We start from the raw sequence: 27,858 nt of genomic DNA on the forward strand, positions 1-27,858 counted from the left end.
ATATACAATAATAGGGTAATTTACTGTGTAAATAAAATTATTTGTGTAATTCCGTTGTTTTATTATCAACCGACTTCTAAAAAGTTAGGTTATCAAACCAACTGTATTTTTTTTTGAGTCATAGCGGGCACCTGAGTTGGTGGTTCGCCTGATGGTAAGCGATCACCACCGCACATGAACAGAGCAGTGGTATTGCCTCTGCGAATGTGATGCCCGCTTTATGAGATGAGGGATCAAGAAAGGATTGACGAAAAAAGGAATCCACTAAGGTGAGGAAAAGGAAACTCCACTATTTTTGTTACCTTTGTTTCTTATGAAATTTAGAATGGTAAATAAACAGTTTCTCTCTCATACATAACTCACAATTCAACCTCAAAACTCCCTACGCGAGTCTGAGTTTCCTAATTAACGTAAAAATAGACTGAACGTTAGGCAAGCCATACACGCTACGGTCTACCGTAGAGGTCATCTGTGCAGCTATGCCTGTGCAGGCAGGCCAAACATTGGTAGCGTGTATGGGGACATTCCGGTGTACCGGAGCGGTCTTCAGTTCTTTTTGCGATGGCATCGAATGAGGACGATGACGCGCGGGCAGTGCTAGGCCTTGCTTTAATTTTGAAAATAAAAGATACAAAAACAGTGAAAAGGAAGCGAAAAAAGTGGTGTAAGCATTGGTTATTGAAAAGGAGAACATATAGTCATGTTAACTTATTGAATGAATTAAAATTTGAACCAGATGATTTTAAAAACTATCTCCGAATGGACGAGAAAGACACCTTTGCGTGTGTGCGTGCACCGCATTTGTAGAGGCGCTCGGTCTGCAATCGACCTTACGCCTCTCCAAATGTCCACGGCCGGTGGTAGCGCTTAGGATCAGGCGACCCACCAGCTCCAGTGCCGACGATACCATAAAAAAATAATTCATATCGTGTTCTGGTATAACAACTCGTGATGCAGGAGATGACTAGAGATTAAATAAAAAGAATAATGGTTAAAAACACGCTTTAATTATAGAAATGTCTAAATTGTTCACTTGCTTTTATACGTAGTATATTAGTATGTTATCAGTGCAATAATATCATTCGTAAGTAAATTCGTAAATAAACTAATGAAATAATTTTGCAACGATCTTTAGTAAGTGTTCAAAGATTGAATTATGTCTGTTCATTTAAAGTGGATCAAAATCGAATCCTAAGGTTACATACAAACAAAGGGGTGAAGCTAATATAATGGTGTTTTAAAGAATAGAATGTTTCGTAGTGGAACTTTATTATTTAATCGTTGGTTTCCGCACTAACTAAAGTCTCCACAGCGTCGCCGCCGTCAGGCTGAAAATAATAATAATCATTTATTTGTTTGAATTGTGGTAATACAGAATTCACATGGTCAACAATAATATAGTCCACACAATTCGCTAAACAATCGGCATACAAATTTCATATTTTTAAATACATAAAACATTAATCACAGTTTCATAATTAAATTAGAAAGAAATTTTATATGTTTTTATATGTTTGTCATCTAAAAATATAATGTAATGTATATCGTCATAATAATTCTCCTAGTCAACATTTAAAAAATAAAATTTTCTATATTAAATTGGTTTAGGTGTACTAAATAAAAACAATATTTCAAATAATACCCTATCTATATAGTTAGTTACAAATCTACTTTATTTGCGAAAACAATTTACATATGGCAACATTTGACAACTTTATAGACAAAATCTGGGATTAGCTGTATGTAAAATTGCTGTTCGTTAATCTGGGCTTAGCTGATTTTGATAATATTAGTTCTGATGCATTCATAATAGTCTACGGCAGGTTAATCAGGTACAATATATGAGGATATGTGTCGATAAAATTTTCTATGGCGTTGCGAAGAAGTCGCCGGGTCAGCTAGTACATATTATAGAAATAAGTATCGGATATTAACGTATCCTACCTCATTAGTAACGAAATAAATTATAATTTTCTCTTTCCACCCTTCTTTTTATTTTTTATTTTTGTACATTTAAAAATCCTACCCATAGCTTGCTTGGTAGAAATCGCTTAGTTGCGATAAGACCGCCTTTTTCGGCTCCGTGTTATGCTGTTTTCGTTTTTTTATATTTATTGTAATGTAATTGGTGCTAAATAAAGTATATATTATAATTTTATGTATGGCAACATTGGGGAAATTTCGGACATTAATTGCCAAGAAAACTCATGTCTCACCAGAATCAAATATTTACCTGCATATCGGCAACAGTTAACGGTGGCTCGTCGTCCCGTAGCACAGTTTCTCCGTCTAATTTCTTCAAATTGGGCAAACGTCGCGCCGCCTCTGAGCGCCAAGTGTCAAGCTCGCACGCGTCATACAGAGGGTTGCCAACGAACAAAAGGTCATCTAGATTCGGGAGTTCCTGTACATTTTTATTATTTGTTTATTTATTCTTAATTGTACAAAATATATGTTAATGTAAAACTGTTAACACTGTTAGCTTATAATCAATCTAGTTAGATTGTAATCCTATTCTATCCTACTAATATCCTACTAATATCCTACTAATATTCCTACTAATCCCTACTAATATTATAAATGCGAAAGTATGTAAGGATGTGTGTGTGTGTGTGTGTTTGTTGCTCTTTCACGCAAAAACTACTGAACCGATTGCAATGAAATTTGGTATGTAGATAGCTGGACAACTGGAATAACATATAGGCAACTTTTATGCCGATATTCCTACGGGATACGCGTGTGAAACCGCGGGGCGCGGCTTATTCAAGTTGACCAATATAAACAGAGTCGCCCATCGTAGTTCTAAAAAACTAACCTGTAGTTTATTGAATTCGCTCCACTCTTTCACCAAATTGTTACTCATGTATAAAACTTTCAAATTTCTCAAAACGTTGATGCCTTTGAGTTTTTCTATCAAATTATATGATATCCATAACTCTTCCAAAGTATCGCTTAAACATTCCTAAAACACAACTTGAATATTAATCCTTAGATTATCTAATACGATGTTTTTATAGTGCATTCGGAACTTTTAGGATGCGAGATCATTTCGGAAGTTTGTGAATAACAAAGAGGGTCGTTTCTTCGTGAGTATCGTATAGGAATTGTGCGAAAGAATCTAGTTTGATACTAAAAGAACTAATAGAAATAATAGCATTCACATTTGGATCACATTGTTGGATTTAACCTGTCCGAAATAACCCCAATGAAGTTTAGTGCAATAAAATATCTATATTTGTTATTTATTTATACAGATATTAAAATTGTTGTTTAAAGGTATGTATTCTAGCCATGTTTTTGAACGATATTAGTTAAATAATCTTTATTAAATTACAAATATTCATTTTATTCGATGGGATGGCAATTAAATAAAAACATGTAGGTAGTTGTAAACTGTGTACCTACGCTCCTGTTGTTTCGGCCATTTCATTTATTTATAAAATAAAATAAAAAATGCTATAATTGGTGCATTAAATAAAATCAATGATTAAATAATTTAAAAATGAATGTCGTAGAGATTTTCCTACTTGGTATTTAATCAAACTGACCGCCTTCTTGGTGCAGTGGTTATCGCGTGAGCTTAGAACCGAGGGGTCCTGGGTTCGATTCCCGGTGGGGACGCACAAAAAAAAAATGTCTCGGTCTGGCAGGACACAGAAGGCTGAGCACCTACTTGTCCATAAAGAAAATCGATCAGTGAAACAGATGTATAATATCATCTGCCCCATACCCCACTAGGGGACACGGGTCTTCACTATTTAATCAAACTCACCATTCCTGCGAACGATTTAATATAATTCCTTCCCAAAGACAAAACTCTTAATTTTTTCAAGCTATTCAATCCAGTCACCTTTTCGATCACATTTGTTGATAAACTTAATTTCCTTAAATAAGAAATACATGATATCTCAAATGATGATGATATATAAATACTGCTATGTTAAGAAATGCATGCCTCTAATGACATGTGATTTTTATAAATAAAAAATAGAAGTATACACAGACACACATGCACAAACGCACACATACACACGCACACAATTTTTAAATTTGACGTAGTATGACGTAGCATGGGGGATGTCTCTGTGGCCTTCCCCCCACACCCATTGGAACAACGCCTGGCTTAGACTGTAGTGTCCTAGAATAAAAGCCTGTAGATTTGTAAATTTACGTGGATAAAGCAGGGTATAGCTAGTAAATATGTCATGTTTTTACTCACTCGCAATGGGTCAAACACGATAACGTATTGTCCATTTTCTCAATTGGCGGCCATTGAAATATAAGACTGACTTCTGTTGCAGATGACGCGTGATGTCCAGTTTTCTCCTCCCATCGTTTTATAGCCTCTTTTATCGTTGTTGCCTTGTTAACAGCCATTGCAATGAACTTAGTAACGTTGATATTGATTTAACATTCGGACAATATGTGATTTTGAGGTTATTACCACTATATAAATGAATTAAATTGTAGTGGCTCTTTGTAATATGAAAATAACCGATTTTACCAAATGCATATGGATGAATATACGGTACATGTACCAAAATGCCAATTTTTTTATAGATTTTGGTTTGTATGTCTGTCTATCTGCTAGTGGAACGGGTAGACCGATGTGGCTTGGAATGTACAAGCCACAAGCAAATAAGAGTAGTTTAATTCAGTCATAAATTAAAGTTACATTGTAGGAACTATAAACATTTCTGAATTTTAGATAAAAAATCTTGTGCGTTTATTTATTTTATTTAAAAACAAACAAACACTTTCGCATTTATAATACTGGTAAGCATAATTCCTGCTAATCTTAACTAAGTTTCATTCTAATAATCATATAATTTTGTGCTGAATTATCAATTTTTGTTATTATTGTGACGCGTTATTCCCCTCCATTCTAGTGTACTGGGTAAGGTTCTAAGGAAACTTTCGAAAATACACATTAAACCTAAATCACTAAAAGCACATTATATAATATATTTCAATTTGTTTTCGGTAAACACATTGAATTCATTATCCATCATTATCATTCATATTTATTATCATTATCTGAAAATTAAAACCATAAATAAGGTTTGCATAATCTGTCCTTCTCAATACCTATTGACCCGTTTGTCCTATTCGCCCGCCATTTTGTTATGCCCGCAAATCCACTATAATTTGCTAAAGTAATGGCATATTTTTATGTGAATTACTGTTGAAAGTGTTTTTACTTGAATATTTCAATTGAAAAATATACAAAAAGCTAATCATAGCAAGCAAATAATTCATTTTCATTTTGACAAGTCAATGTGACATTTCGTTTTTTTTAAGAAAAAAGTCATAGTTATCACGTAATTTTTCCTTTTGCTATTTTCTTTTTTAATTAAAAAAGTAAAGCTCAATCTATTCCCCTTCTAAATAAAGTGTTTTATTTGAAAATAATCGTGCGTGTATAATTTAATATTACTATCGCTAAGGCAGTTGGATTATCAAAAACTTACAATGATTATACCATAAGCCAACAATAAATAGCTTCCTTTTTCAAAAAAATATGTCGCCCCAGAGTCCAATTTAAAAAAACAAATTTGACATTTTGATTTTTTCTTGTTCCCGCTGAATACAACAATTTTGAAATAAAATCACGAAAATACAAAAGAATATTTATTTTGTGAATTAAATTGTAACATAAAAACATTTCGAAGTACATTTCAAAATAGTCATAGGTCTAAATTTATTCTTAATATTGTGGTTATAAGTGAAAAATGGCATCAAAAACCGTTAGAATGGTAAATGTTATTCCTACAACGAAGATTAAGGTAAGCTATTTCCGATAATTTAGTATGATTTACCGCCACTATTTCATTAAAATTTGTATTTACTGTGACTCGCTATAGGTCATCGAAATAATAAACATTATCATTTATATTTACATTAGTAAGATGTAATAACTATAAAAAAGGGTTCATCTCATTCATTGTATTTGAACTTAGAATCGATGGTTAATTGTGTTGAAGTTGGTTAATTGCATTTTGATTTAAACTAAATAAACTGCAAGTTTCTTTAAAAAATACCATCATAATCAGACACTACACTTTCTATGTATGTGAAGGTGCATACAAACAAATGAAATGCTGTTTAGTAATAGTTCAGGTCTTGCATTCAAGTGTTCCAAGTGAATAATATAAAAATGTTTTATATTACTCCACTTGTATTGAATCAAAATTTGAGAAAAATGTACTTATATATTCAAACAAAGTAATAAGCTTTTAGAAATTAAAAACTTTTCAACGGATGTTAAACGCGATTTATTCATTATATTATTAACCCGACGTTTCAGTTTTATATCGCGTTTAAAATCCGTTGAAAAGTTTTTAATTTCTAAATGTATAATACTCGCGTGAAACCAAACACAAGAAAATACTAAAGTAATAAGCTGTTAAATTGTGTGCTTGAAAATCGTGTGTTCGAAATTTATAATCTTATGCAGCTTAGTTTCTGACAGCAATTAACATATCTTTAACTTCTTAATTCATAGCCTTTAAATTATATGCCTATTAATATGCCTTTTCAAACTTTATGGCAACAACTTAAATATCTATTGAAGCCAAGCCAGGAGCAAATAGTTAGTCATTAATCTATCTATTACAGAAAGAGATTCTTGACGACGATGATGACTGTGTATCCTGCAAGCTGTGCAGCAAGGGCTTTGCCAGTGAGATGGCGCTGAACAATCATGCAAAGATCGAGCACATGGAGGCGTGGATGTCTGGTGAGGATGTTTGCCTCAAGAAGGTTGTGCCGAATGTGAGTTTTCATCCATCTAATGCTTTTATTGCATACAAATGGCTGTCCAATTTGTATGTTATAAAGAGGAATCTTTTGTAGTTTTATATCTGTATATATATTTGTTTGACTGTGTCATATGTGTACCACGGCTGAAGCCAGGGCGAACAGCTAGTGTGTTATATTCAGATTAATATATCTCTACATGATTTAATTGGGTCTTTTTTATCTGTGAAATAAATAGTCATAGTCGAATAACATTTTTAAAACAAATATGAATTACTGCTTCTTTAAGAAGTCTGATTGAATAAATATATGTTTGAATTTGAGTTTGAGTTTAGTTTAGAAAGTACTAGCTGCGCCCCGCGGTTTCACCCGCGTAAGTCCGTATCCCGTAGGAATAACGGGATAAAGAGTTGTCTATATGTTATTCCAGTTGTCCAGCTATCTACGTAACAAATTTAATTGCAACCTGTTCAGTAGTTTTTGTGTGAATGAGCAAAAATCACACACACATCCTTACAAACTATCGCATTTATGATATTTGTAGAATAGGATAGGATAGGACTAGTATTATAGAAATTTGTTTGAGAGGTGATTTTCCACAATGGTGGAGGCTTTTTCATGACATCAGAAAGCAAACTAACAAACACATTTCCTGATGGTAAGGTAATTGCTCCACCCATAGACTTTCTTTATTAATTATTTTCCCCGACTGAAACTGCATTATTTTAATAATTTCAGAACAAAAACAAATTCACGGAGGCCCAATTAAAGGAGATTAAGATGAAGACAGAAAGAATGCTGTCGTCCATGCAACCCACTGACATGAGTGCCCTTGCTTCGGCAGATGTTGGTTATATAATTATAAAGGTAATGTACTAGCTCTGATACTAGACTGCCTTCTTAGAACAGTGGTTAACATATGATTGTAGAACCGAGTTGTCCTTGGTTCGATTCCTGGTGGGAACTCCCAAAAAATATATTTCGGTCTAGCAGGAGATGAGAGGGCTGATCACTTACATGTTCATAAAGATAATCGATCAGTGAAACAGACGTATATCATCTGGCCCATACCCCACTACGGGGACACGGGACTTCGCTTATATACTAGCTATTTTCATGTGGCTTTGCTTGCATTCCCTATGTTATACAGCTGTCCATCATTTGACATTAAACTAGTAATTTATATTTTACAGGATGACAGCATACCCAGTGACGCTAAAGACATAAAGCGCGCCAAGGTCGATAAGAGTGCGAGGGAGAAGGCGAAAGAGAAGAAAAGAGAGGAAAAGGAGAAAGAACCGATACCGATAACGTGAGTACGCTATCTAATGGATATTCGGTCGCGGAAAAAAACGGAAAAAAATGAAATTTATCCAGTGAGACAGTGTGACGTGAAAGATTTAAGAAAGCGCATGTTACTTGAACTAGATATTGAAAATAATAACACTGTAATAAAAGTGCCTTCTTCCAATGACCAGGGGCCCGTTCGAGTGCCTCCAGCCGTCGAACTTCATAGCGGACGGCACGTGCCACCAGATGTTCTTCTCGTGCTGCGAGTACTCGGCGCACTACCGCGACGAGCACACGCGCCGGCGCAAGGGGCTGCGCTGCCAGGTGTGCGAGCGCCCGCTCGCCGCCGAGCGCGCCGCGCGCCACACGTGCCAGGTGCTGTGCTGTGCGCCAGCGGGTGTGGGGTGCCAGTGTGCGGTGTGCCAGTGGGTGGGGGTGCCAGTGTGCGGTGTGCCAGTGGGTGGGGGTGCCAGTGTGCGGTGTGCCAGTGTGCGGTGTGCCAGTGGGTGGGGGTGCCAGTGTGCGGTGTGCCAGTGGGTGGGGGTGCCAGTGTGCGGTGTGCCAGTGGGTAGGGGTGCCAGTGTGCGGTGTGCCAGTGGGTGAACGTATTGAGAAATTAAAAAAAAAACAATCCCACAGTTGTTCTTGGTATGCCGGTGTGTCAGGGTGGGGGCGTGCCAGTGTGTAAACATGTTGATAAAATGTATGTAAGTGTGGTTGTTGTGTGCCAATGTGTATACAAAACCAATAAAGAATATAAAAAGAAATTAAACATTATTACACATGTGTGGTGTTGTGTTGTGTGTGTGTGCCAGACAACTTGAGAAATTAAAAAAAATACGCACGTGGAGAGTGGTGTTTTGAGTTTGTGGGTGTGCCAGTGTGTATGCAAGACAATTTAAGAAATTTTAATAAAAATAGCTCACTTACAGACTGTTTAAACTTCAAATGTTTTTAAAGACAGGACATAGTTTGTTGAGTCTGAAAGTAAAATTATAAGTAGAATAAATATTTGAATGAAAGTATTTGAATAATAAATTTGCAATTTTCTTATTATTAGTTCTCATTCTTAACCGATAGAAAGTTCCATTTTGTTGAATTTTATTTATGTTTGATTTAATGGTTGTTAAAATTAACAGTGTAAATGTAAACTCAAATAGTACTTGACTAATGTTGTAAAGCAATTCACATTTAATACTTGTACTAAGTTGTAAACTTACTAATATCCGAAAAGCGAAACTTTACAAGTATGGATGTTTTTACTCTTTCATGCGAAACAGCTGATCGTATCTGTATGAGATTTGGTACAGAGATAGATGATAGTCGTAGCACATAGGCTACTTCGTATCCGAACACCACGCGAGCGACGCCGCGGGTCACAGCTAGTATATAATATTCCGTTTGACACCGCAGACGTGCGGCGCTGGATTCGAGCAGGAGGCGCAGCTCGCGGAGCACTGCGCCAGCCACACGAAGCGCAAGCCGCACCAGTGCAGCGTGTGCCGCAAGCGCTTCACGCAGCACGGCGGCCTGCAGCAGCACATGCGCGCGCACACCGGCGACCGCCCGTTCCCGTGCACCTTCTGCCCCAAGGCCTTCACGCAGAAGTCCGGCCTGGACCAGCACCTGCGCATACACACCAAGTACAAGCCGTACCGGTGCGTCATATGCGGGAAGACGTTCTGCCAGTCGGCGCACCTGCAGCAGCACATGCGGACGCACACCAACGTCGCGCCGTTCCAGTGCTCCGTCTGCGAGAAGAGGTTCAAACAGAGCAGCCATCTGAACTACCACTTGAAGTATCACAATCCGGTGAACATGACCGAAGAGCAGAGGGCCAAGTACGCGAGGCTGCTGGAGCTCGTCGGGCCGAAGCTGGGCAAGCGGGAGCGCGACGCGGAGGTCGGGCAGAGTGACAACGAGGCTGGGCAGAGTGACTACGAGCTCGGGCAGAGTGCGAGTGACCATGACGCTGGGCTAAGTGCTAGTGACCATTACGTTGCGCAAAGTGTCAGTGACCATGACGCGGGGCAAAGTGTTATTGACCATGACGCGGGTCAAAGTGCAAGTGACCATGTTTTTGTGCAAAGTGACCACGGCCTCGTCGAAAGTGACCACGCGTTCGTTGCAGCGCAACAGCTGATCGAGGATGGTCAGGAATATGTGGAAATAGCTGAACTGTTGGAAAAGGAAAATGTTCATGTGAAAAATGTGTACATATTAACCAATAATACATTAGTTCACCCAGTCGTGTATCAATAGATAATGTGGTCTATCATATAAGTGTGATTCATTGAAATGTATTTAGTGGTACACGTGATATGAAACATAATGATGATGTAATGAATTAGATGTAGATAAGCTACCTAATATATAGAATCTTATCGAATCCGGTCTGGTTATATCTTATATGGCTTTTGTTAAACTGCATAATGATAATTATTCTTAACTAACTATTCGTTGAAATGCATAACATAATTTTATGTAATAAGAAAGAAACAGACTGATGATTTTTCTGTAATATAATGATTAAATTATAAAATTCTTATTTTGTATTAAATAATTCTATGAATGAACTGAATTTAATATCTCGGGGCTAATTTTAGACTGTCAATGTTTAAATTATATTAAAAATAGTATATATTGTTTGCTAGTTTCTAGCCCAATTTTATTACATTTTTATTTATTTATTTATTTTACTTATAATGCTTTATTGCGCAAACTTGGGCAAAAACTGCAAGAATACAATAAACAAAAAAGGCATCGTTTGTACAAGAGGCGGCCTTATTGTTATAATCTGCATGTATCCGTTTGAAACGTTTAATTAAATAAACAATTATATACTATCATTCCGCCTCGGCTTCGCCCGCGTAGTCGCAGGAAAGATAGACCCGGGGTGTTACCGGCAAAGTGCCCGTTCGCGTTCAATTTCCGGGATAAAAACTATTCTATGTCCTTTCTCGGGTATCAAACTATTTCTCTGCCAAATTTCAACAAAATCTGTTATGCCGTTCTTGAGTTATAAATAGTGTAACTAACACGACTTTTCTTTTATGTATATAGATAGTAGTAAATATAATTACTGTGTTGTAGATATGTTTATAACTTGGTATAATTATTGTATATTATTATAAATAGATAATTTAAAATATTTTTTTGTTTTATTTCACACACTATTAAAATAAAAAATACATACAGACGAAAGTAGAAACTCCTTCTTTCGTTTTTTACAATATCAATAGTAAATACTAATTGAAATGCTTTTATAAATGATCACGACGCGGGTTCGAATCCCGGGCTGTGATTCAAAATTTTTTTACTTATTTTTATTTCTCCTTGCCTGACCTTGCTGTTACTCTATACTCAAACTCAAACATTTATTCATTCAATTAGACCTCTTATAGAAGCACTTTTAAATCGTCATATTACAAAGTTTATTACAGAGAAGAGCCGGCAAGATACTCTGTAGTTGCATAAGTAAGCGGTCGTCCATTAATCACGTGAGGCTCGAAAGGGGGTAGGGATGTGCAGTAAGATGTCACGTGTATTTATTTTTCCGTCAAACGCTTTTTAAACCGAAAAGCGGCGTGTAGTGTGGCTTTGATTCGCCGTTGCTAGGCAATAAATATTTTTCGCATGATTGCACTATTCCGTCAGCAGTATTCACTGCTGACGGAATGTGTTAAAAGGTGTTAAATACTATTTTTTATGCCAGTCAAAAAACAACCTGTAACCTTTCTGTCTAGACATTTTTATCATGGTCCTTACGTTTTCTAGAATAATTACATTTATTTATGCCTTTATTTAAAGGTAATATTTAAAAAAAATTACGATTCTTTGTAGGTACAAAAATACACGTGATTTTGATAGAGGGGGAGGGGGTTAATCCTAAGTCATGCCCCGGTTCACTGCCTACAGCAGGCAGGTCCAGACTATTTTTTAAATCGGTCCAATAATTTCCGAGATGCGTTCAAACAAACAAACTCCTCAACTCATATGATAAAAGGGATAAAATGAAAGGCAGTTTCAGTTACATGTTGTACATATATTGACAAAATCCGTCTAACATTAGATATTTTTAATTGTGACGAATCATTTTTACATATAATTTATATTAAATTATGAATAATAATATAACTGAGAATTGAATTTTCCATCGCACGGATCCATACAAAAAAAATATAATACACAAAATACATACATACATCTTTTGAAAATTTTAGAAATTTCAATTAGATACCCATGCGATCTTATCAACTAAAAAACAACTTAATTTTAATAGTTTTAGTTCACCTTTCCAAATTTTACATTCATATAACTTAGCATACATTGATAAATTTGTTTTATCAATACTGATAACTTCAAAATTTACAAATACATATCGTATGAACGAAAATTATGCTTCATTTATTCGTTATTATTTATTGCTGAATACCTATTAGTCAAAATTCCCAGTCATCGAAATTTAAAAAAAAACTTTTTTTCGATTTGAAAAATTTTCGATTCTTTCGGGACGCCCGACAGAAGTGATAACTTTAACGAATCTAACCGTTTGCGTGATAGAACGGGAAGCCCGGGTAGACTGGGGCCGTAACTCGTTACGTAAGGAAGCGTACCAAGTTATCAATTCAAATAAAAATATGCAACATATAATTTCACTTAAACACAAAATCTAGAAACCTGACCTAAAACCCTATGTATGTATTCAAAACAAACCTTTATGCACAAAAAAACCACTTCTAGAATCAATAAAATTAATTATGTATGTCACAAGGTGTTGCTAGATAATTCATATATTATGTTAAAACAGTCTACAACTAAATAAAACAATAACTTTATTATAATCTATTATTATTAAACTTTAAACATCCCTATGCAAAATAAAGTCTAAACCCACATCGTGAGTTTGGCGCGACAGCAACTGATCTTGTACCAGGCACCTAACTTTTCGTCAATTTGCTATGCTCCCTCGAATCGAACACTAGTCGAAAAAAAGCTTCGTAAATTAGCATGGAAAACGAGGCAATACAATTTAGCACTTTTCTAAACGTTATCATCCTATTATTTAACACTTTCACATATCCAGATCTAGGCTTTGCTACCCACGCTATTCATTAATTCTAACAAACGAAAAAGAAACATTATAAATACAATATTTATTGCATCTTAGCACGAGCGCGTTCCCGCCATTTGCATCAAAATTGACACTGACAGCTGTTGCCGCGCCAAACCTGTGTTCACACCCAATTTTTTTTTCCATAATAGCAATTCGAAAATATCAAAATATATTGACTACACTTCAATACTAATTTAAACTTAGTGCTACACTAAAATATCTCACACAATCGTGCAATATACATTGTTTAATATAATAGGTAAATGTACATTTTTTTTTTAATTTCATTATCTAGTATAGAATATTGGACTGCATTATGCTAAATGGGCTATGCGGCCTTTTTGCTGTCATTTTTTTATTATTTATAAATGAGTAAGGTGTTATTGCACCGCGACTTTTAGTGCTGAAATATCTAATATATATGTATATACATATTTTTTTCAAGGAAATAAATCAACATTATTAATTAATTTAAACCTATTTTTACATACAAAAAAAAAATTACCCGAATTTTTCAACGATATAATCTTTATCATAAAAGATCCTTTTTGTTTGAGACATTTTAACAAATTATTTCTCATTACAATTTTAAGTTTATACAAACTAAATAGCGATTAGTATCGCTCAATTCGGGTTTAGAAATTAGTATTTTGTGATAGGCAACTTTATACATATAATAAAATGATAATATGTGCGCTTAAAGATGTACATTATAAAAATGGCGACATATTAAACAAATAAAAATGTGATAAATACATAATACTCGACATTAAACAAACCGCACAGCCCACAAACTAATAACTAATATAATAATTTTTAGATTTATAAACTTATTATCAACATTATCATATATTTAGGACATTTTTTACATTTTTTTTTTCTTTTTTTGTCAATTATCAATTTTTTCGTAAGGAAAAAATGCAACATGGATATTTATCACATTATATATTTCAAGTTATAATAAAAATTTTACATTAATAATAATATTTTTACATTAAAATAGGGGCTTTGTGAAATCCCTAAAGAAAAAAAACCATATCTACCTACATTTAACATGCTCTTTTTTTAGACTACAACCTGGGCTTATAATTCAAACAAATAAAATAATAATAACACTTACCAGATTTCTATTATATGTCGACTTCCACAGATAACATTAAACGATTTGATAATATATTTAATCTGTGCTATGATTTCATAATTGACTTTCACCTCTTGAGTGCGAGTAAAATAGATGCTGATAGCCGTCTGGCGTGTGAGAAGACATGATAAATGCCATCTTTTTGTCATCTCTTTTCGATTTTTATATGTACCATAACATCCTAGCTTATATTTGAAGCTACTATTTTTATTATAAAAAAACCTATGAAGCCTTACCTTTAATTAAATTTAAAATATTGCTGAATATTTATATAGTTTGTGTTATTGTTTTTATTATTTTATTTGTTGTCTCCGACAAAATTCGATTTTACTATACCTAAGTCAATATAGAATCAACCAAGTAAATAGTCTATGCAATTAATTAACGTTTAATTGAAATTGACGGGTTTTAATGTGGTTTTATTTAAGATAATCGCTTCTTAATGCTGCCACACGGGGTCCAATATGGGAATATGAAATATCATTTGTGTGAGTTAGTTGAAAATTAGTATGTAAGATTGATCAAATAAAGTTGGATAGTTAAAAGTTGGTTGATAAAAGTAGTAAACATTTTATGTGAGAAAAAATACAGACGATTTGTGAACGTGCACCTTTTTTGAAGTTGGTCGAAAATAAGTAAGTTGTGGAGACACGAGAGCTACTGTTAGTAAAACAGAATAGTATTGTAGCGATTACAAAATTAAATATATCAAGTCTCAAAAGTGTCTGAGAATTTCATAAATTGAACTACCAATCCATTTCACATTTTATTAGAATAAAAAACATATAATACAACAGATAGGCATGATTTTTTGTGTTCAACCATACAAATGTATGGAAGTACAATTGATTATTACCTGTTCAAACTGTAATTAAATTTATTCATTCATAGTACTTCAATTTATCAATATTTTCAATATAATTTGTTGACAAATTAAAATCAATATTATATCAATAATTTTGACGTATATATTTATTCGTTATTCACTTGCGACATTTGATTTTTTCAACATGTAATCGCTACATAGTATAGAACAAAATCGCTTACCACCGTTTGTGTGTCCGTGTGCTTGGATCTTTAAAATTCTGAACGCACGAACAGATTTTGATGGGGGTTTTTTTTGTTTTGTTTTGTTTTAACAGAGTGATTATAGAGGAAGGTTTATATGTAGAATGTAATATGTAGAAAAACAGAAGGAGGGGAGGGGCTAATTTACTTCGAACGAAACGCGTGCGAAGCCGCGGGCGAATACTAGTCACTAAATAAACCACAAAAACCCGTCAACGCGCCCCCCCCCACAAGACAGTCGCTTACAAAATATTTTTGTACATTTAAAATTTCGAGCCAAACGCAACCAGCCGGTTTCGGTATTATTATTTCGTCGAACTCTTCCTCTGGATCGGTTTGTCGGCCTTCACCACTGCTTTGTCAGTTTTGGTCTTCGCTACAAGTTTGTCCTTCGCCTTCTCTTTCGGTTTGTCCGCTTTCACGGCGGCCGGCGGTGTCGGTTTGTCGGCGGCGGGCGGCGTGGTGGACTTCTTCGCTTTGTTCGCTCTCGCGGCCGCCGCGTAGTTGATGGGCTTGACGCCCGATGCGGGCTCGTCAGATGGCGGCGGCGAGGTTTGCTGCGAGCGAAATGGTCTTTGTGAGTTCAGAGTTAGGCTAGCCCCGCGGTAATATCCACGTAGTACCTGATGTTATATAGCCTCCTATGACCTTCCTCAATAAATAGGCTGAAAGAATTTTTCAAATCGGGCCAGTAGTTCTTGAGATAAGAGCGTTGAAACAAACAAAGAGACAAACTCTTCAGCTTTATAATATTAGTATAGATGAATAGTTTATTATTTACCGATAAAATCCTACTATCCTACTTCCTACTAATCCTTCTAATACTGTAAATACGAAAGTTTGTAAGGATGTGCGTGTGTGTTTGTTGCTCTTTCACGCAAATACTACTGAACCGATTGCAATGAAATTTGGTACGTAGACAGCTGGACAAATGGAATAACACATAGGCTTTAAATAACTTTTTATTCCGATATTCCAACGGACGCGCACGGGTGAAACAGCGGGGAGCAGTTAGTATTAAATAATCACGTTAGAAATAACCAATTATACCTTCAGAACATCCGCACCATCCTCCTTCTCATCATCGCTCAACTTCACTTCACTTTTGACACTTTTCACTTCACTTTTAACACTTCTCACTTCACTCTGCACACTTTTAACACTGTTGCCCTCACATTGCTGGTCGCACGGCGCACTCTTCGCCTTCGCTTCCCGCCGAGGCTTCGGCTTGGCGTCCGCGGCTCTCGCCGGTTTCTTCGTCTCCGTCTTGCCTTGCTTGGGTTTCTCTTTTGACTTCGCGTCCGTTTCGTCTATCGGCTGCACGTCCGCTGCGCTCACCTCTGGCGTCTCCGTTTGCGGCGATGATTCTGGAATTGTTAAATTATCTGGAATTGGTAACTCTAAGGTCCAAAGTTTTGTTTATTTATCTTATATCTTTAAACGGGCAATTCTTGTATATATATATAATTGGAATTTAGTATATAGGGGGTTTTGGGGGCGATAAATCGATCTAGCTAGGAATCTTTTTTAGAAAATGTCATATTCGTGTTTTATCGACTAAACAACTTTTACAACTTTAACTTTTTTTAACAAACTTTTTTAACAAACAGGAGGCGTTTGAGTAGTCCCAATCTATTATGACTCTTCCTGACATCTATTGGCAAATAATAATACTATTTTTTGGCGAATAATTAAAGTTAAGACAAAAAAAAAATAATACCGAGCAAAGCTCATCAGGTCATTTAGGTACTTTATTATAAATCTACAACTGTACATGCATTTCAAGTAAAATGTCTCATTATATAATAGAAATGTCATTTCCTCCGTAATAGTCCACTAACTGTCTTACAGCAGGGAAGTGATTAATACAGTTCTTTTTTCGTCTAGTGATAAGGTTTGTGTATTCAATATATCTAGTTATACAATTTCAATAAGATAAGGACGGATAAATATAAATTGAAATTATTGGGGACTAAATAACACTAGTCACTAACAGGTTGTATGTCAAATTTTTTTTTTTTTGTTGCAATTAGTGTCTGTATAAATGTGGATTTTTTCAACCTTAAAACAGCAACATTTGAGATGTTATATGTTTAACTACACTTATATATATATATAACTACTGCTAACTGCTCTCATACTGTGTAACCAAACCTATATAGTAAAAAGCAGGAATTTTAAAATTATAAATGGACACATCAATTATATTTATCAGTATTTAATTACTAAAAAAATTATTAAAATATTGTACCATCAAGCAAGTCAAATTATTATCCAAAATGTTCTATTATACAATTATTTTATCATATAAATTTGCCTTATAAAAGTTGAATCGACCCAAGCCTCATTCACTGAATGGTCTGCTCAAGCATCAGTGAACGATAAACATATGGGTCACAGGCCACAGAGCCACTGGAAACCTATGCCAAGATGTATCTGTGTCACAGAATATCACGGAGTGGTGTGATTTTGTAATGTTGTCATGCTACGCAGACTCCATATCTATTTTAAATTTTATCGTTGCGTATTTTCTTTATGTTTAACTTGTACCTAAAACTTATTTTCACCGTTCGGCATGTCATTAAAATAGACATCTTTTCTTCTTTCAAATCCTATAAATGCGAAAGTTTGTAAGGATGTGTGCGTGTGTCTGTGTGTGTGTGTGTGTGTGCGTGTGTGTGTGTGTCTGTGTTTGTTGCTCTTTCACGCAAAAACTACTGAACCGATTGCAATGAAATAGACAGCTGGACAACTGGAATAACATATAGGCCACTTTTTATCCCGATATTCCTCCGGGATAAAAAGGTCTTACGCGGGTGAAGCCGCGGGGCGCACCTAGTAACTCATAAAATGTGTACAAAAAACAATACTAATCGTTTCATTCCCTTACCTTCCTTCTTTACTTCTGTGACTTCTATCTTCTCCTGGCTCTCCGCTTCGCTAGACGGCTGTATATCTTCCTTTGGTTTGTCCGAATCTTCCTTCGTCTCCGGCGGATCTTGCTTCTCTTCTGAAATTGATAATATGAAAATTATGCTTTGATATTTGCTCTTGTATCGCTTACGTTTCATGTTTGTTTAAATAATCTTATCTCGGAAATTACTTAATCATATATTCGTTTCGAGTTCAAGTCTCAAGACATATATTGTGCGTTGGACAGTCGGCAGACCTGGATGGTCCCATCTAATGTTATATAATTGCAAATGTGTGTTTATTTGTTTTTCATTCATTCTAGAACAGTGTGATAGATTGAACGCTTCTATAAGCTTCACCTGTTTGTTGTATGTAAGAGACTCGCTTTAGACTCAATTTTGACCCACTTTTAAGGGACAGACTTATTTGAAGCTGGTACACTTATCAAAGACTAGCTGTTCGCCTCGGCTTCGCACGTGGTACATAAATCCTCATCAGCCCATACATGTTCCCAATGATGGGACACAGGCCTCCTATGAGGGTTCAGGCTATAATCCACTACGCTGGCCAAGTGCGGGTTGGCAGATGTCACATGTCGTCGAACTTTTTATTCTCGGACATGCCGGTTTCCTCACGATGTTTTCCTTCACGGTTTTAAGCAGTGGTGATGTTATCTACATGTGCAGATAAATCTAAAAATCAATTTATTCCCTGCACGCTCGCCCGGTCTCGAACCCCGACATATCAATTTTGAAGTCCGAGGTTCTCACCACTGAGCCACCACTTGCTGTTCATTTGTGGTACATATATAGCCTATGACATACAGTGAACTTCGGAATTTTTTAAATCGGTTCCATAGTTTTTGAGTTTATCCGTTACAAACAAACAAACAAAATACAAATTGAGAAATTTTGAAAGAATAGAAAAATTTGATCACGAGGCAGGATTCGAACCTGCGTTTCTTGCCTAACCATAGCAATTAGCAAATAAAAAAAAAATTGCTATGGTTAGGCAAGAAACGCAAGTTCGAATCCTGCCTCGTGATCAAATTTTTTCTATTCTTTCAAAATTTCTCATTATAAAGCATTTCAATGCTATAAAACTAAAAATACAAATTCTTCCCCTTAATAACATTAGTGTATTTAATTAAAGGTATGAAAGCCTGTTTCTACAGCTTTTATCTAATATATAAAATTCTCGAGTCACAGTTTTCGTTGCCATACTCCTGCGAAACGGCTTGACCGATTTTGATGAAATTTTTTGTGCTCATTTTTTAACGACTGGAAAGAAGGAATGGACTAGGACGAGTGAGGAAAAGGAGACGGGCCTCCGGCTCCCCCACTCACTGTACGAAACACAGTGGCATGCCACTATTTCACGTCGGTTTTCTGTGGGGGTGTGGTACTTCCCCGGTGCGAGCTGGCCCAATTCGTGCCGAAGCGTGCTCGACTCCCACAATAAAATCATCCGGTATCTATGAGAATCAGCCAACATCTATTTTTCATACCCCTAAATGATAAGAGTAAGGCAGAACAGCGTTTGCCGGGTGCAGCTAGTTAATTATAATTATTACCTTATAGCATCATTTTCATGTGCCCAGATAGATATTAAGGAGTTTTTACCACAGCAAAAGTATTCACACCCATGAGAATATCTATTATCCATGCCAGGTGGAAAGGCAGTAAGAAAAAAATTAGTACCTGGCGGTTGTCTAGCTCTGCTGGGCACAAACTCAGCGGCGAGAGGGTTGAGTGTGGACCGGGACACCGCCTCTTGCAGCGACACTGAGTTGGTGCCGTTGCTCGTTCTGCAATCATCGAAGTATACATTAAATTTTTGGAATATTACAGTCAGTTGTTTGGTTTGGTTATTTGATTGTTTAAAATGGTGTCTTTTCTTATTTTCAGTCAGGAAGAGATCGCTATCTAGCGCATAAGACCGCTATTTGTGCACATGAGACCGCCATGTGCCCTTTAAAAATTACAAAAAAAAATCGCGTTTAATATCGCGCCATCTATGGGTATTTCAAGGCACCAGCTCTGTTGAACACTTCGACATATCACACTAAAATTAATTAAAGAAATTTCGAGGATATATATATGTACGAAAGTATATGTAAATATATATGTATGGTATTTTCTTGTGTTTGATTTTACGCAAGTATTATACATTTAGAAATTTTAAAACTTTTTAACGAATTTTAAACGCGATTTATTAATTATATTGGGAGACCGTCTCCCCGTGACCACGCTCGCTGTTAAGTGTTCGAAACGTCGGGTTAATAATATAATGATTAAATCGCGTTAAAAAGTTTTAAATTTCTAAAAAATATATATATGTTTGTCACTCTTTCAGGCGAAAATCACAGAACTCGATCATTCGATGATATCCAACAGCGATAAAGCTTATATACTAGAATAACACAGAAGCTGAGGGAGCAGGTACTCCACGCGTCCAGTACAATACAGCATATACGTACGTGGCGAAGTTGTTGTGTCCGTTCGTCACGGGCCTGTGCCGTTCCCTCTGCTCGTCCTCCAGCATCGCCTCTATGCACTGCTCCATCAACGCCTCCTCCTCCAACTGCTGCATCACCTGAAATAGTATATATTGTGTGTGAAGTCCCGTGTACCCTAGTGGGGTATGGGGCAGATGATATACATCTGTTTCACTGATCGATTTTCTTTATGGACAAGTAGGTGATCAGCCTTCTGTGTCCTGCCAGACCGAGACATTTTTTTTTATTGTGCCCACCAGGAATCGAACCCAGGACCCCTCGCTTCTACGCTCACGCGTTTACCACTATACCAAGGAGGTGGTCAAATAGTATATATTATGTAATATTTTAATAACATAATAACAAATTTTTACAGAAAGCGAACCCTACTGATATTGTAAACGCGAATTGTAAGTATGGATGGATGGATGTACGGACGTTTGTTAAACATTCACATGGAAACAGCAGTGGTGGCTCAGTGGTGAGAACCTTGGACTTTAAAATCGATAAGTCTAAACTTTTTTACAATTTTTCTCTGCCTGTCTGTCTGTTTGTTTGTTCCGGCAAATCTGTGGAAGAGCTGGACCATTCTTGGCGAGACCTTCATTGTCAGATGTTATAAAGAGCTTTCTTTCAATCGAATATTACGGAAACATTTTGCCCCTCCCCCTGCTGAGTAGGATAAATTCTAAATGATGGTACACAAATTCGAGTCTGCTGCTGCTGAGGGGTTAAGTAATGGAAAAACCCGTTTAGACGGGTGCAACCGCGCGACGCTACTAGTTATAAATATATCCGTAAAAAAAACTGACATCATTATATCGACTCTATCCACACCAAATTGTTGTTATACGTAATAGGAAAAAAAAAAAAAAATTCTAATTTTTTTTTGTTTTTTTTTGGTTTTTTCAATTTACCTGCTTATCGAACTCCTCCTCGTTCTCCATCCACATGTAGTCGGCGAAGTCGTCCTGCGGCGCCGCCGCCGCCGGGTACGCGGCCGGGTAGTAAGCGCCTGCCATCACGTAGCCTGGAATGTCAAACTCAAATATTTATTCATTCAACTCAGACAGACTTCTTATAGAAGCACTTTTGAATCGTCATATTAAACAGTTATAACATTTACCACCGGTTCGGAAGGCAGTTTCTACAGAGAAGAGCCGGCAACAAACTCTGTAGTTTGCTCTTTTAAAATTTCAAATATAACGATTAGTAATCACAAATGCAAAAGTCTCTCTGTCGCTTCTTAGCGCTCAAACCACGAAACCAAATTGGATGAAATTCGATATCATGATAGCTTTAATACGTACCGCTCCCAAGGAACCATATTCATTCGAATTCCGTCATTTTATAGAACATCGATTTAAGTTATCTCTATAATTCAATCAAGAATCAATGTCGCTTCTGGCTGTCTGTCTGTCTGTCCCTATGTAATTATGCTTCCATTTTTAAAACTTTATAGAATGAGAGGTGGAATTCCTCCATTGTTAAAGATCCTCGACCAGTCTATACAACTGTTGTATATATGCTCTGTAGCGAAAAAAATTTCGTTTGCGCGATTCAGAAATTCTTTTCTAAGTGGTACAATAGCAAGATTTTAGTATGCCCATTGTAGAGGTTTTGACCACGCGAGCTAGGCCACGGGCGGAAAGCACTAAAAGTGAGCACTAACCCGGCATAGGCCCCCTGGGCATGTGTACTGGGTATACGGGCGGCCTGTGCACGCCCGCGTCGCCGCTACCGACCACGCCGCCGCCCACTCCGTTGTCTATGATCACACCGTTTGGCTGGAATAGACAATATTATTTTCTTCATAATACACATTGATATAATCCTACTAATATTATAAATGCGAAAGTTTGTAAGGATGTGTGTGTGTGTGTGTGTTTGTTGCTCTTTCACGCAAAAACTGCTAAACCGAATGCAATGATATTTGGTACTTAGACAGCTGGATAACTGGAATAAGATATAGGCATCGTTTTATCCCGATATTCCAACGGGATACGGACATACGCGGATGAAACCGCGGGGGTGCAGCTAGTATGCAATAAATACACTACTTACACACTTATTTGTTGTGAATTTTTATATATAATGTGCATGTTTCTTTCTTTAGTTTCTCATTGAAAACCGGTGCTGCTATGCATCTACATAACAGAATATCACCGAGCAATTTTCCCATTCAATTCACGCTGCACAGACTCCATGTTGCATGTGTCTATGTTGACCCGTAGACATAACACATGCAAAATAATCATTCGAGTATTGTCTTTTTTCTTCACATTTTATTATATAATAACTTTTTTAATTTTATTCACCTGCACCAAAAATTTTTTTGTAACCTAACTGTCATGTCATGTCATGTCATCAAAATGAACGTCTGTTCTCTCTTTCAAATGTCAGTTCGTGATAGGTGAACGTACACACATCTAGCACGCATCAACTCATCAAAAAAAAAAATTACACCCACCTGCCACTGTCCGTTCTCCTCGTTGCCATAATAAGCGCCAACGTTGCTCGTCTCTGGTATTTTCATGCTTGCAACACTTATTTAAATATTTTTAACACTAATCTATCACACGGTCCGTCCGTAAGCTGTACTCGAATATGACAATATCCGTTCAACAATTATAATTACATTTAGGCACTATGATCATAAGGTTATCACTGGTTTGTTGAGGTATTACGTTTTTCATTGCTATTCTTCTAGAGAACTGGAAAAGAGAACAAAACGCTAAATTAGATATATTAAAGAAGCGAGGCCATTTGGAGATTTATCAGATTCAGCGATTCGTACGACAGAATAGTCAAGGGAACAGATAAAACCCAGGAACCTGCATAGTTTCCGTGCTAGATGGGTATCCGGGATAATAACTACCCTACGTCCTTTATCGGGTCTCAAACTGTCATCGTGACAAATTTCATGCAAATTCGGTCAGTGGTTTGGGCGTGAAGTAGCGACATACAAGCAGAGTTATTTTCGCATTAATAAATTGATTTTTGTAAAGTCTTACAAGCATGAAAATGTGTAATTTTACGTTTCAAGGGATAAGTAAAACGACGTATCTAGTCATAAAAAATGAACTAAACTATAGCGTGCTTATAAACCCGAATAAATGGCGTTTAGTCAAAGTAATATAATAAAATAGGGTTAGTAATCAAAAAGAGGGGGGAGGGGGAGGCTGTGTTGCATATTAGCTTGTCTACACTAATAAAGAGGGAGATTTTGCATTTTTGTTTGTTTGTTTGTAATGGATAAAGTCGAAAACTACCGATTGGACCGATTAAAATTCGTTCACCATCAGAAAGCTGCAATTTCACGGATTGACATAGTCTATTATATATATATACCACGGGCGAAACCGGGAGGAACTCCTAGTTCGTAATAAGAATGTACCAACAAATCGCCAGCCAGTCACAAAGTGAGGGTAGTTTGGCCGAACATTTAAATAATCAAAGCATAAACACCAAGGCGTAAATCCTACGAATGCCCAACGCTCTTTAAGTGGGTCTACTTTACAAGTTGCGAAAAGCGACATCTGTATCTCAACTGACAGTCTTGTTCATTTAACAGATTATTAAAACACAATTGACATCAAACAAAAGAATATGTGAAGTAATACCGAAGAGTATAAGCATTGCCGAACTATACGTAGTATATTTTTAGGTTTTCTTCCTTGTTCTGTATAGAAGTTGGGTTCGTTCGACTTGTCGTGATTCCCACACACATATTCTTCCAATATATACTAATAATATTATAAAACTGATGTCTGTTTATTTGCACGCGCAAATCTCAGGAAGTATGGAAACAATTATAAAATTTCTTACTACTAATGTTATAATTGCGAAAGTTTGTATGTGTGTGTTTGCTGCTCTTTCACGCAAAAACTACTGAACCGATTGCAATGAAATTTGGTACGAAGATAGGTGAACAACTGGAATAGCACATAGGCAACTTTTTATTCCGATATTCCTACGGGATACAGACTTACGCGGGCTATATACGTGCAAAGGACGATTTATAAATGTACTGTATAGACGCGAGATAAAATCGAAAACATTACAATGTTTTATTAATTTATGGTTATGACCGCCTCCTTGGTACAGTGGATAACGAGAGTGAAGAACCGAGGGGTCCTGGGTTCGAATCCCGGCGGGGACGCAAAAAAAATTTATGTGGCAGTCGAGCACGCTTCGGCACGAATTGGGCCAGCTCGCACCGGAGAAGTACCACACCCCCACAGAAGACCGGCGTAAAATAGCATTTTGCTGTGTGTCACAGACAGCTGATCACCTAATTGTCCATAAATAAAATCGATCAGTGAAACAGATGAATATCATCTGCCCCATACCCCACAAATTGTAATGGTAATAGTTAAATACATTTTTAACTGCCGAGATAACAATTAATCATTAGATAATTATTTATATGAATTATCATTTGTTTATATAGATAACACTTTGTTTTGATAAACAAATTAGTATGAATTAGGAAGTAAATAAGGTGGCAATAAACAAATATGTTTTCAGTCATTGTTGGTATTTAAACATGTACCCTTTACAAATTTATCAGTCAGATTCTTGATGATTTTTACAAAAGATAATCGACTAGCTGAAACTAGTGACATAGCTCATTTGGTACCCGGGTAAAAAGTAGCCTATGTGCTAATCCAGACTGTAATCTATCTCTATTCTACCAAATTTCATATAGATACCATAAGCTGTTTTCGAGTGAAAGGGTAACAAACATTTATTCCATATGTTCAGACTTTTGTGTTTATAATACTATTAGGGTCATTAAGTAGAAACAGCTGTATATTTTTACCACTTTTCAATGAGATCAAAGGATGACTGTATGCTACCTTTAGACTCATTTGTCAATAAATATGCTGAAGAGCACTAATCTCAGGAACTACTAGTCCGATCTGTAAAATTATTTCAGTGTTAAATAGCCAATTAATTGAGGAAGGCTATAGGCTATATATGTACTACGGGTAAAGCCGGGGCGGACCGCTAGTGAGTTATAATGCAAAAATCAAATATAACATAGCAGAATTCATTCTTATTAAGACTAATATTTCCATAATGAATAAATGCTTATATTATAGCCAAGATTATTATGAATGTAAGCTGATATAGATTAAACACATGAATACTATAAATAAATTAGAAAGTGTTCTGAATAATTTTAGCCTGACACACAAATTTTTATATGAAACAGTTAAGCTATTTAATCAACCCAATGGACATGAATCAAATGTATTAATAATTAATATTATAAATATTAAGATTTTTTGCCGAATAATAAAGGGTGGTCTGCCGTAACAAACAAAATGGAGTGTGTCCAATTGAAAATTCAGACAACATAGGATAGACACAGGATAGGCACAGGTTAGAATATCCTGGCTCATGAGAATGAGAAGAGTCGACCCCAAGTAAAGGGTTAAGGCAAAGGAAATGAAGATAATGTATAATACTTCAAGGTAAAGGTTCACTGTATTATAGAAAATGCCTTCATCCATGTTATATACCCAACGTGGTGAAGGAATTTCAAAAGTTGGTCATGCAGTTCTTGAGATTAGCCCATTCAAACAAACAATCTCTTCAGCTTTATATAATAAGATTTATAGAACAATACATTTTTCTAAGGATTCAAAATATGTCCTCGCTACTTTCATTACAAGAACAAATCTTATTTTTAAGTGTACAAATTGGATTTACATTACATTTTAAAGTTATAACAGTAATATCACACTGCCTTTCTATTAATTTTAAAACTACATGTATATTTAATTTTTAGTTCTATAGCATTGAAATGCTTTATAAATGAGAAATTTAGAAAGAATTGCAAAAATTTGATCACGAGGCGGGATTCGAATCCGCGTATATTTTTATGGCACTATTACTAGATAATTACCAAAATCTAAGCTCATATGAGCAACGTGTGTAAAAAATTAAACTTATAAAGCATTTCAATGCTACGAAACTAAAAATTATATTGAACACGAGTACCATTCTAATATTCATTGTTAGATCTCGCTGTAACAATGATTTTTAATGCAATACGAACTAAATAAACTACGTTGATACGTATTTACCGTTTGAAATGATAATGCAAAATTGTACAACCAACTACAATGTAACGTCACATCTGCAACTTTCACAACTTCTCATACCTAGTTACTGTTTACAATTGTGGCTTATTTAAAAACAAGACCCATTCAGCTAGTGTTATAAATAGATAAGACCTAATCAATTACACTGACAGACGGACTTATTTCAGGGCACGTATAGGATTTCGTGACGATATAGTGCAAAGTCGCCTAGTAATTGCCTAAATAATAGTCTACGCAAGCAATTTGCCTACATTTAATTTAAAGAAAACACGTGCATACGTATTGGAACAGGAAAAAAATAATACTCACTTATTAAACACACTACATGCGCGTTCTAATACTATATGTAGTTAAAATGTGATCCCAATATATTATTGCTACTTCGTTGCACGTTTAACTTGTAAAATTAGCACTTTAACGGATAACCTATAATTACACTTTTCACTCAGTATCCAACAGTGGTCGTGGCGCAAATGGCGACCGTGGTGAAGTTCGTACAAATGATACGCCCATAAATTGCTTACTTCACGGAAGACAAATACCGGCTTTTTTAATTTGTGTATTCTTCAACTTTGGTTGTGTATTTGTTGATGAGATATTTATGTAATTAACGTTCTAAAAGACTATCATGCTCTTGTTAATTTAGGTCAAGCCAAAACTGTGTCAAATTGACGTGTGATTGATCATTCTTTATTTAAAAATGCAAAAATGTAGTTGTATGCATACTCTTTCTTGTAAAACGATACACCCTTTTTTTAAAAAGTAGGTAGGTACTCTAATAATTTCTGTCAACATAGCAAATACGGCAAGGTTTTTTTTAACTAAGGTGAAATTTAAAACTTTACTGTAAAGGTAAAACTATACCTATATTTAAATCATTAGATGAATTAAGATTAGGCAGTGAGAGATTATTTTAAGAATATCTTTTAGTAGATAAATGCAAAAGTTGAATTACGCT

At 35.8% G+C, this 27,858-nt stretch overlaps 3 protein-coding genes across 5 annotated transcripts; 1 reads left to right on the forward strand and 2 right to left on the reverse strand.

The window, feature by feature from the left end:
* Positions 1-1,158: 1,158 nt before the first annotated feature.
* LOC119839206 (dynein light chain 1, axonemal-like) lies at positions 1,159-4,377 on the reverse strand. Its single transcript, XM_038365423.1, has 5 exons — positions 4,220-4,377; positions 3,773-3,884; positions 2,816-2,962; positions 2,234-2,404; positions 1,159-1,328 (listed from the first exon to the last, which is right to left on the reverse strand). Exons 1-5 carry the CDS (start codon positions 4,375-4,377, stop codon positions 1,275-1,277), a joined length of 642 nt encoding a protein of 213 aa, XP_038221351.1. The 3' UTR covers positions 1,159-1,274.
* A 726-nt stretch (positions 4,378-5,103) lies between these two features.
* LOC119839203 (zinc finger protein OZF-like) lies at positions 5,104-11,198 on the forward strand. Of its 2 annotated transcripts, XM_038365419.1 has the most exons (7): positions 5,110-5,156; positions 5,627-5,786; positions 6,619-6,774; positions 7,498-7,626; positions 7,953-8,071; positions 8,238-8,424; positions 9,463-11,198. In XM_038365419.1, exons 2-7 carry the CDS (start codon positions 5,733-5,735, stop codon positions 10,309-10,311), a joined length of 1,494 nt encoding a protein of 497 aa, XP_038221347.1. In that variant the 5' UTR covers positions 5,110-5,156; positions 5,627-5,732; the 3' UTR covers positions 10,312-11,198. The 2 variants fall into 2 exon arrangements, with proteins under 2 accessions (XP_038221346.1, XP_038221347.1); XM_038365418.1 differs by having other exon boundaries at positions 5,104-5,786.
* Positions 11,199-12,073: 875 nt separating this feature from the next.
* Positions 12,074-27,387, reverse strand: LOC119839204 (uncharacterized protein DDB_G0286299). 2 transcript variants are annotated; one of them, XM_038365420.1, is made up of 9 exons: positions 27,210-27,387; positions 23,255-23,498; positions 22,457-22,571; positions 21,702-21,814; positions 20,767-20,882; positions 19,988-20,094; positions 18,265-18,384; positions 16,425-16,741; positions 12,074-15,931 (listed from the first exon to the last, which is right to left on the reverse strand). In XM_038365420.1, exons 2-9 carry the CDS (start codon positions 23,318-23,320, stop codon positions 15,680-15,682), a joined length of 1,206 nt encoding a protein of 401 aa, XP_038221348.1. In that variant the 5' UTR covers positions 23,321-23,498; positions 27,210-27,387; the 3' UTR covers positions 12,074-15,679. The 2 variants fall into 2 exon arrangements, with proteins under 2 accessions (XP_038221348.1, XP_038221349.1); XM_038365421.1 differs by having other exon boundaries at positions 15,765-15,931; positions 16,550-16,741.
* Between the last annotated feature and the right edge of the window lie 471 nt (positions 27,388-27,858).

Source organism: Zerene cesonia, unplaced genomic scaffold (genome assembly GCF_012273895.1).
Source record: "Zerene cesonia ecotype Mississippi unplaced genomic scaffold, Zerene_cesonia_1.1 Zces_u010, whole genome shotgun sequence".
Lineage (NCBI taxonomy): Eukaryota > Metazoa > Arthropoda > Insecta > Lepidoptera > Pieridae > Zerene > Zerene cesonia.

What these genes read in the sequence shown, in the direction of transcription:
- LOC119839204 (XM_038365420.1), bottom strand. Translation starts at nt 23,320, where the DNA reads ATGAAAATACCAGAGACGAGCAACGTTGGCGCTTATTATGGCAACGAG. An exon ending in AGGAGGAGTTCGATAAGCAG is followed by an intron (nt 20,883 to 21,701) that starts GTAAATTGAAAA and finishes ATACTATTTCAG; the next exon opens with GTGATGCAGCAGTTGGAGGA. An exon ending in GGACACAACAACTTCGCCAC is followed by an intron (nt 20,095 to 20,766) that starts GTACGTATATGC and finishes CGATGATTGCAG; the next exon opens with AACGAGCAACGGCACCAACT.
- LOC119839206 (XM_038365423.1), bottom strand. Translation starts at nt 4,377, where the DNA reads ATGGCTGTTAACAAGGCAACAACGATAAAAGAGGCTATAAAACGATGG. An exon ending in TCGTGTTTGACCCATTGCGA is followed by an intron (nt 3,885 to 4,219) that starts GTGAGTAAAAAC and finishes TTCTTATTTAAG; the next exon opens with GAAATTAAGTTTATCAACAA. An exon ending in GCGAATTCAATAAACTACAG is followed by an intron (nt 2,405 to 2,815) that starts GTTAGTTTTTTA and finishes AAAAATGTACAG; the next exon opens with GAACTCCCGAATCTAGATGA.
- LOC119839203 (XM_038365418.1), top strand. Translation starts at nt 5,733, where the DNA reads ATGGCATCAAAAACCGTTAGAATGGTAAATGTTATTCCTACAACGAAG. An exon ending in TTCCTACAACGAAGATTAAG is followed by an intron (nt 5,787 to 6,618) that starts GTAAGCTATTTC and finishes TATCTATTACAG; the next exon opens with AAAGAGATTCTTGACGACGA. An exon ending in CCGCGCGCCACACGTGCCAG is followed by an intron (nt 8,425 to 9,462) that starts GTGCTGTGCTGT and finishes TTGACACCGCAG; the next exon opens with ACGTGCGGCGCTGGATTCGA.